Here is a 10287-nt window from a genome sequence, read left to right as displayed (position 1 = left end):
TACAAAATACTCTATAAACATTTGTTGGATGAATATTCACTAAGGGAACTAGCAGCTGAAAGCAACTTATGACAATTATTAATCCAGCCTAAATATTGTCTTTGGTGATGAACCAGAAAAATCAGAGCACACAGTGTTACTAACAGTTTTCTGGGTAATCCTTACAGAAAATAGCAGCCCAAAATAAAACAACAGGATAAAAGTAAAAATATAGGATACTTGGAACTTAGATTTTGGACACTACCTACTCACTACCAGCAAAACTCCACTTTTCTTCCTAACTCTGCTGTTTCATATTGCATCCCTCATGTTGGCTTTGGAATGGAATGCATTGGCAAAAGAGTTTATGGTAAAGGTAATGGCTTGTATTTCCTGAGGAAGCACAGGTTAGGCAGGAAAATGTCATTTCTATCTTGCCTTTGTGTTAATTACTAGGAGTTAACTGCACATTTCAAGCTGATATTTTACTTATTCAACATTGTTGAAATAATTTCTTATTTGCCATGATTATATGCATGATTTCTTTTCTTCTTTCATGATTTCTTTCCTGATTTTTGTTACTTTCTTTTTCATTATTATAAACTCTTCATATTAGTTGAATTAATATTTTTTATCGTCATTTAAGAAATCACAGCATTTGACCTGTGCCACTGCATTTTGTGTGTGTGTGTGTGTATCTATATCTATCTGTCTGTCTCCGTCTCTCTCTACACACACACACACACACACACACACACACACACACACACACAATGTATGTATAAAGTGGTCCTACCCCGTTATAAGCTTCTAAATCAAAGTTAAGAAACCTTGGCTTACTGGACATTTTGAGCCAAATAATTCTTTTTGGTGAAGGCTGTCTTTCATATAAATTGTAGGATGTTTAGCAGCATTCCTGGCCTCTTCCCACTAGGTACTAGCAGCAGCCTCCTGGTTGTGATGGTCAAAAATATTTCTAGGCATTGCCGCACGTCCTCTCGAGACAAAATTGCCCCTGGTTGAGAACCTCTGTTCTAAATGAACGAATTTGTAAGATAATTCCTGTTATTGCTATGAAAGGTACCTTTGTATGAGTGGTGCTGAAATGTTTTTAGTCACTTTTTAAAAATTGGCCTTAAATCAAAGGGAAGGCCTTAAATCGTTGAACAACCAAGACAAGAACAAAAGAAATGGCTACAAGATTACTGAGAACCAACAATAAACCAGATTTACTCCATACATTATCTATTTACTCTACAAAATCCATTTTGTTGATAAAGAAATTGTGGCTCAGAAAGATAGCTTGCCCAGAACCAGAGAGTCAGTCGCAGAGCAAGGAATCAAATCTAGGTGTGTTGAGCAACTTAGCCTAAATGTTTTCTTACAGAGAGTCTCTTCTATGTTAGTTTTTCTCAATATTATCAGACCCAAATGCTACTTTATACTTTAAACAATTTTAATCTCCTGTTAACTATCTGGAAGTGAAATTTGCAGAAAATATAACTTTTTCATCCAGATAAATAACAGTATAAATTTAACATACTGTCCTGTGATATGAAAGAGAAAAAAGAAATTTATAATAAAATGTTTTTAAACATGTAAATAATGAGCATGAATACACTAGAAGGCACAATGAAGTAATCAGAATCTTACACCTACTTTTGAAAGACTTAAGATAAAAGAATATTCAACTGAATATTTTTGCACTTTTTCTTTATATTTGCCATTTTGTAATAAGTGCTAAATATTTGTATATATACCTACAATATATGCCATTTATATATACCGTGAACGAGACACCTTAAAGTGAGGTGTGTATATTGGCCACCCAAGTAACAAGAACAGTGATGTCATCAGTGGTAGAATTTTCTGAGACTCTCAACAACTAAATACAATAAAACTCAGTACAATTTTTGCTCATTTTAAACAGTAATTGCACGCTTGTAAAAATTAGTGCAAAAATTACTTTGTGTTTATATGTAAAATAGAATTACAGTGCAAGATGGGGGACATTAGTATCCCTCAATTTGGAAAAACAAAATGCCCCCTGTACAAACAATTTGGATAAAAAGAAATTTTCCCCAGAGAGTAGGACCTTCCCATTTGCAAACAGCTGTTCAAAGAGCATAGAGATGTATACCTCTCTAGCAGGACAGTACATGGGACTTTTCCTGTTCATGAGATTTGGCTTAAGTCCCAAGGATGAAAATGCTGTGTAACAAAGGCCCACACATTTCAGAAAGACTTGCAAAGAGATGGCAAACCTAGTCCAGCAGTCATCAACCTCAATGGCCTAAAGGAGCTAGAAATGTATTGGAGGGATCCAGCAGGAAACTAATGAGAGTGAAGATTTTTGTGTATTTCCTCTCTCATTCCCATAGGGGTGAGAAAAAGGGGTTCTTCCTTAACCACATTCCAAGTAAGGAGGCATCAAGAGCAGCAGTGCTTCTGGAGAGGAGACTAGAAACATAAATCATTGGTTGGATGGGTTCAAAAGGCTGAGTTGTGAGCCTTGGAGCCACCATAGAGGCTGGGAGAGTTCTAGGGGAAGCTTGACATATGTCTCCTGGAGTTGGAAGGAAGGCATCCAAATTAGTGCCTGCAGAGCAAAAACAATCTAAGGATGGTTGAAGGTTGGAGAGGACTGGACCAGCCGGCAATTGCCAGAGAAGGAGAGGGTAGTATTGGGAGTCACCTACCCATCCATTTTGGGACAAAGAATGAAGTGGAAAAATCCTTAATTTTATAGTGAGTGTTAAGATGAATTAGGGAAATTTGGGACAATTTCAACTCCCACAGGAGGGAATCTAACCAGAGGTCTCCCTGGCCAGCCATTTAGTAATTTAACTGAAATCTGATTATTAGAGTTACTGATCAATATGCATCACCAACAATTTCAGTGGTTTCCATTCAGGCGACCACTTTCCCTGGGAAGAAATAATGCCCTGGCATTGAGAAACAAAGACAATCTCAAGATGATTCAATCACATTTTAACATTGATGTTTAATTTATGGCAAAAAATATAAAATGTTGATGATTCTGTACCAGACAATATGTATCAGCAGACTTCCTGGGGTCATTAATGAGATGAAGTAAAATAATCTTTTATTTTACTTAATTTTTATTTAATCTTTTAACTTAATTTTATTTAATCTATCTCTCTTCAGAGAGAATCTGAATCAGTCAGGATTCTCTCAGAGAGGCAGAAATACAATGCATGATGTAGAGTGTGGGATTTATTGCTGGGATTTGCCCTTACGCAATTGTGTAGGTTCGGGTCAGTTGTTTCTGCATCTAGAGTTATGCCATAAGTAACTATAGGTTACCTAGACAAGAAGTTGGAGGTGAGCTAGGTATGGATGCAAGCAAAGACAAACTAGAACTAGAACTTGCATTTCTCAATCCCTCCAGCCTCAGTGCCATGGATGACCTTCAGAAGAAGCTGGCTTTGCCATGGCACTGCACACACACTTGCCTCCAAGAACTCTAAGAAGTGAAGCTGTCAGGAGCTGGATGAGCTGGTTGTTCAGGTACTGCCCAGTGTTGATAAGGTGAGCCAGCAGATTGGTGACAACCTGCCTGGCACTCTATAGCAGACCGTGAACACAGCTGCTGCTTCACTTCTCCCTTCTAAATCTCATGCAACTTTCTTTTGTGGCCAATCCTAAGCTGGAACCACAAAGGGAAGGGAATTATGGAAAGCACAGTGCAAAGCCACCACAAATATCCTGCTTTCCAAAGGAAGGGCAAAAACTCACAGGTAAGCATTTCCCACCATGAAATTAGTGGATGATTGTATGAGAGGTTGGCAGCAGCTTCGGGATTGTGGATGTCGGGGAATATAATTCCAGTGGATGATAAATAAAGGTAAAATGACACAGGGAGTCTTCTTTAGGGATCAGTTGAACACATGAGAAATTTCAGAAGTAGATCTAAGTACACATGATAATTTAGTACATGATAAAGAGATGTAATTCCCAGTGTTGGAGGTGGGGCCTGGTGGGAGGTGTTTGGACCATCAAGGAGGGTCCCTCATGGCATGGTGCTGCCCTGGCCATAGTGAGTGACTTTTCACAAGATCTGATCATTTGAAAGCATGTGGCACCTCCCACCCCCACTCTGCTTGGCTGTCTTCCTTCCACTGTTGCCACGTGACATGCCTGCACCTTCTGCCCCTCCTGGCATAAGGAAAAGCTCCCAAGACCTCCCCAGAAGCAGTTGCTGGTGCCATGCTCATACAGCCTGGTGAACTGTGAGCAAGTCAACCTCTTTTCTTTAGAAATTACCCAGTCTCAGGTATGCCTTTAGAGCAACACAAGAACTGCCCAGCACAAGGAACCAAAGAGCCAGTGAGCAAGTGTTCTCCTTTATGATGATTTAATTTCTCCAACATTCTTGAATACACATAGCAACTGTGAGTATATAGCTTTTCATTTTATCACAACAAAAGACTTAAAGAAGTAAGATTTTTAAATGTCAAAGGTTGCCAATCAATTGACACTTTTTTCCCACTATCTTGTGATCCCAACTGATGGCAGTGTTCGGTTGTTTCACAGTTTAAAGCCAATCGCTATTCCAATGCTATTTCTTCTTGCGCTAGATCACAATCTAGTAAGTAAAAATTTCCAATTTGTTTTACAAAATACAAGAACATCACTCTTCAATGTGATAAACAGCAATAATTGTGTGAGGCACCTAATTCATGAACTTAGATTCTGAATCAAAGTCAATCTCTTTCAAAGGAACATGCAGTAAACACAGAAGAGAAAGAGGAGGAATCTACAAGTGGCTTGCAAATAACCAGAACAAAAGAAAGACACATGTCTTGGGCTCTCTCTAGCCCCACCTCACCCCCAAATACTGAGATGGTGGACAGCCCTTTTCAATCTCTTAGGATTGCTTGAGACTTCACTAGGGCTGAAAGGACCTGCTAGCCCTGGCCCTGGCGCTAGCCCTGGCTGCCGCTCTGGCTCTGGCTTGCTCTTCCTCCTCTCTCAGAGCCTCCTCATACTGGGACTTGTAGGTACTGGCAACGGTATCATTGAGCTTGGCCACGAACTCCAGGACTTTCATTTTGCTGGTTTCAGCATGGGCCCTGGGACCCCACAGGAACTCGTGACGTGGAGGATCACTGCTGGGCACCTGCCGGTACTCCAGGTACCCCTCTCGCACCAACTCTTTGGTGACAAGCTCCTGGGGCTCCCCATAGATGAAGTGCTTCCTACCCTTATACATCCCCAACGCATTCAGGCATTCCCATATCTCTTCCTCAGTGGCACGGTTGCCATGCATGAAGATGGTGCTCAGGAGAACCATCACGAGCCCGCTCTGCGGAAAGCCCCCGCCATCGCTCAAGCTTCCTTGATTGGGAAAGTCCAGCTTGCTAACAAGCACATAGGAGTGACGGCTGGGGTCCATTTCCTTCAGGTGGAGACCAAAGACCACATCTACGTTCTCAGCGCTTCTCCGGAGGATCTCAGGGAAGTGCTGCTTGTACTTTCTGTTGATAACCTTTAGCATGGCTTCCCTCGTAATGGGCTCTTTCTTTATATACTTGTTGAGCAGGAACTGCACCAATTCGCCCGTCTTCCTGTTCAGAAGATCTCTTTCTGTGCTCTCAGAGGAGGATGGGCCATGGAAGGAGTTGGAACTTTCCCCCTTTTGGCCCTTGGCACCTTCATCAGAACTTGTGAGTGAAAGAGCTGCAGCAGGAGAGCTAGGGTAGCTGGCTCTCTGGGACTCTTGAGGAATGCCTGCAGCAGGGAAGCTCTGGGGAGGACTCTGGCATGCAGGAGAGGAGGAGGATGGCAGCTTTTCCTTCTCTGCTGCGGTGGCTTGAGCACCCCTGAGACATCGGTCTTCACCTCGAGCCTGGCGGCGTTTCTCACGGGCACGGCGCTTACTCTCCTGACCGCGAGGCATGATGACTGTGCTCAGGGGCAGCAGGCAAGAGGGTGCCGGAGGTGGGCACCTGGAGCAGGAGGAACAGAGGGTGTGAGCCCCTCAGTGGGGAGATATCACCTTAAGGAGGCCTCCATGCAGGTGTCCTTGAGGACCCTGCTCCATAGCCCCACCTGGCTTCTGTTCTCCAGGGCAGCCTGTCCCCTGGGCACCCTGGGGAGGAAGTTACAGTGCCCCTTGCCCTGCAGCCTGCCAGCCCTGCCTGGGACCAAGATCCTTACTTCTCTGTTTCCTTTGAGGGGAAACTGAGGCCATCTGGGCTTAACATCCCTGTCTGGGGCCTCAAACCTCTGACATAGGGAGGGATCCTGAGGTCCTCTTACTAATTTGGGGTCGGTGCCTCCACACTCCTCAGGGTCCTCACTATCTGAGGCCCTTCCCTTCAGGTCAAGGCCCTCACCTTCCTGAGACCCTGCCCATACCCCAAGGGGAAAGAAAGCATGAGTCCCCTCCAGCCACCCCTGTTCATGGCCTTTCTGGACTAGTAGCAGGGTCCGGACTCTCAGAGCCTCTGATGTTCTGGGTTCGGTTGCCCTGTGAGTCCTCACTTAGGCAGAATGTGGGACATGTCCCTCAGCCCACCAGATTCCTCCAGCCTCATCCCCAGGCCCTGTCCACCCTGAGCCCCCATAGGCTAGAAGTGAGGGGCCCTCTATCCAACTCCCTCTCCTGAGGTTTCCCAGGCCTGAGAGGGAAGCCAGACCTTGTGGTGCCCCCGGATCCAGGTGAGTGCTCTCCTCAGCCCTCACTCAGAGTCTTAACCCTGATTCCCATCGTTACCTGGAAAACACTCCTGTCTTAACCTGAGACTTATTCCCTCATACCAGCTCCTCCATTCTGAAATACCCCTAGGAAGTAGTGACGGTCACCTCAGCTGGCCACAAATGCTTATCAATTCCCAAGACTGGGAGCAGTGGAGATTTTCTGCGTTGGCCCCACAGTTACACATGGGTGGTCCCCTTGGTCCTCAGGGTCCTCACCTTGACTCCTGGCAAGAGCTTAACAACCTCCAGCAGCTGTCTTGAGGCTGTCCCTTTTACCCAGGCTCTTCACCTCCCTGAGATGCCTGGGTCTCCCAGAGGTGACAGTAGGGGTGGTGCTCTATGTGGCCTACTTCTCCCTGGGAAGGGCTCCCTCTTCTCATTCAGTGTTCTCCCCTTGACTCCCACCAGGGACTAAGTTCTCCTTCCCACCCCACCATGAATGGGGCCTTGCCCATTGGTACAAAGGAGCCACTTCTCTGGGACACCACCCCGACCCCTTCAGGACATGAGGAGTCACCAAATGCTAATGGCTCTGCCCATGGTTTCCCAGGGTGCATAGCAGAGCTGAGACTTTGTGTGGTCTCCTGTGTTTTGGAGTGGCCATTTTCCTCCCTCCTCGTGCAGGATTTTTTTTACCTTCACTCCCCACAGAGCCTGGAACTCCTTTCTCCACTGACCTGGGGCAGCCAGTCTTGCAAGCATAAGCCCTCCTCTGCTGAAACCCTCCGTGCAGCCCTGTCTACTGAGGGCTCAGGGTCTTCACCTTGCTGCTTGACCAGTCCTGGGACTCCATCCTCAGCTCACCACAGGCAACACCCTTCACAGCAAGGGACCTCAGATTTGGACATTCAGGGTAAGCCACATCCTCTCAAGGCTGTTTAGGGCCTTCAAGGCGTGACAGCAGGGGTGGGACTCTAGAGGACCCCACTGCTCTGCCTCCGGGTTCTGAATCTGGCTCAGGGTGGGACCTCCAACTCTTTGGGACGCGACTCAGGTCGCTCCACTGACCTGAGTCAGGCAGGCCCAGGCGCAAGCTCTCACGTCCCAAAGTTGCTAGAGGGAAAAGTCACGGCATGCGCCGTCTGGCTATGCCTGCACGGGGTCTCCCAGAGCTGACAACAGGGCAGCAGAAACCTGGCTCTCTGGCTCTCCCTGGCTCTCTTGCTTTTTCCTTTTTTTTTTAAATTTGTGACAGACACGGGGTCTCGCTCTGTCGCCACGCTCATAGCGTGACCATGGCTCACTGCGGCTTCGACCTGCTAGGCTCAAGCGATCCTCCCACCTCAGCCTCCCGAGTCGCTGGGACCACAGGCGCCGGCCACCGTGTCCCGCTAGTTTTTGTTCTTTTCTTTCTTGGAGAGAGAGGGTCTCGCTTTGTTGCTCAGGCTGGTCTGGAACTGCTGGGCTCAGGTAATCCTCCCGCCTCAGCCGCCCAAAGCACTGGGATCACGGGTGTGAGCTACCATGCCCGCCTCGTGGGCCTCCCATATTTGGAAGAGGTCTCCTCATCAGCCTCAGGGACCTCATTTCGATTAGGGCCTAGGAGTCCCTCCCTCTGCAGAATCGAAGCCTCACCCTCACACCAAACCCTCCCCTCCCTGCTGCCCTCTCAGAAGTCAGCGCCACAGCCTGACTGGAGCCTCCCGCGGCTGACGGAGGTGGGTACCCGGGGGCGGGGGTTGGGGGACAAAGATGGTCGCCTTGGCTGCGTGTGGGTGGGCCTTTCAGTCCACGATCAGGGTCCTTACCTTGATACCCAACCAGTCCTGGGGTTCTGGTAGCCTGAGGTGACGTCCCTCAGACGAAGATCCTCACCTTCCGGCAGCTTCCCGGGCGGGCGGATGTCGGAGTGAGCCACATCCAACCAAGTCCCTGCTGGGTCTCCCAGGGCTGAAAGGGGGCGGGGCTCTGCTCGGGGCCCCTTTTTGCATAGAAGTCCTCTCCAGTGTACTCAGTGTCCTCTCCGGGACTCCAGTGAGTGTCCAGTTCTCCTCCCTCAGCTGAACTGTGCTTTTGCCTTTAGACAGAGTCACTACCCTCGTTAGAGCATCTAAGCAGAAAAAAAGGGGGCCTCAGCTGAGGTCTTTGCTATGGCTGACAAGATTAAGCATTTTTTATTTTTGTTTTTATTTTTTGCTGATAACCATTCCCTTATGTCACTCTCGGTGCTCACCTTGATTCGAGTCAGTTTCTGGGGCTCCACTATGCACAGCTGGGGCTTCCCCCACCAGACCAAGATTCTCCCTTCCCTGAGACCCTCCAGGCCGAAATGACAGTCACCTCAACCTGACAGCTCTTCCTGGGCTTCCCAAGTCACAGGAGAGGTAAGGATGTGGTGGCAGGAGTGGGGATGGGATGGTATGGCAGCGGCGGTGCAGGGAAGGGGAGATGTGGGTTGGTGGAGGTAAGAGTTTTTGTCTTCCTCTGTTCTAGTGTGGATGTGTGGTTTTCTAATTCCTCCCTGAAATTCCTCACCTTGCCACCTGAGCAGTCCTGGAACTCAGTCCTCATGGGACTTGATGCTGCTCCCCTCTGATCGAGGTCCTCACCTTCCTGGGACTACAGAGTTGTAATCAGGATGAGCCAAATCTACCAATGACTATTCCAGAATGACAAGGGCTGTCAGCCAGGGCAGGACTCTATGGGACCCCACTGTTCTGGCTTGTTCCTTCCTTTATTCTTCATTCAGGGTCATCACCTTGGTATCTATCAGAAGCTCACAGTCCTTCCTTTACTGACCTGAGTTTGTCTTCCTGAAGTCTCTCATGCTCCTGAGAACCTTGAAGGACAATTGTGGAGATGCTCAGCCTCAGCCCTGCCTATGGCCCTCTAGGTCTGAGAGCAGCCACAGGCTGGTCTCTGTTGGACCTCCAATATTCTGGGATGATGGTATCCTCAGTCCTCTTACACGGGGCTTCACATCTTGGTTCCTGTCTCGTTAATTCAAGGCTTCCTGGGAAATGCCAAATCCCTGCAATCTCTTTAACAGTTTTTCTTCCGCAAACTTTGCAGAGAATGGCTCCTTGCCCTGAAGTGATGAGAGATCAGGAAGCTGTAGCTCAAGGCAGGGGGCCCAGGACAAGTGGTGGGTGGTCAAAATAAAGCCAGTTGGTCTATTCCATTGCCAGACATAGCCTCTGCTGTAACTTTGGTTCTAACAGATTGGCTTTCTCCAAGGAAGGGTAGGGCCACATGATTTTGTGAGTCCCCAATCTTTTCAGGTGATCTGACATCACATATGTAGATGATCATGTGGTCACTGAGTATTGTCTCTTTCTCTTCCTTATTCATAGCTCTCATTTATTTTTGTATTCTTATTCCTCTGGCTATGTATTCCAAACCAGTAGTTTGTACATGGTATTTTTCTTCTTATTACTTGGTATACAATTTGGAGTAGGGAGAAGAAAAGTGAATTAAGATACACAAGTTCTGTGTCAGGCTGAGATGAGTGTGACAGTATGGGAATAGTTTTATTTTAAATAAACAATACTCGCCGGGTGTGGTGTCTCACGCCTGTAATCCCAACGCTTTGGGAGGCTGAGGCGGGCGGATCACCTGAGGTCAGGAGTTTGAGACCAGCCT

At 47.2% G+C, this 10287-nt stretch overlaps 1 protein-coding gene across 1 annotated transcript; it reads right to left on the bottom strand.

The window, feature by feature from the left end:
• Positions 1–4823: 4823 nt before the first annotated feature.
• MAGEB17 (MAGE family member B17) lies at positions 4824–8762 on the bottom strand. Its single transcript, XM_012500911.2, has 2 exons — positions 8454–8762; positions 4824–5951 (listed from the first exon to the last, which is right to left on the bottom strand). The coding sequence occupies exon 2, from the start codon at positions 5900–5902 to the stop codon at positions 4892–4894; it is 1011 nt and encodes a 336-aa protein (XP_012356365.1). The 5' UTR covers positions 5903–5951; positions 8454–8762; the 3' UTR covers positions 4824–4891.
• Between the last annotated feature and the right edge of the window lie 1525 nt (positions 8763–10287).

The sequence above is a fragment of the Nomascus leucogenys genome, chromosome X, assembly GCF_006542625.1.
Source record: "Nomascus leucogenys isolate Asia chromosome X, Asia_NLE_v1, whole genome shotgun sequence".
NCBI classification, from domain to species: domain Eukaryota; kingdom Metazoa; phylum Chordata; class Mammalia; order Primates; family Hylobatidae; genus Nomascus; species Nomascus leucogenys.
The sequence above is the reverse complement of the archived record's forward strand: the minus strand, read 5'-3'. Positions and strand labels throughout refer to the sequence as shown.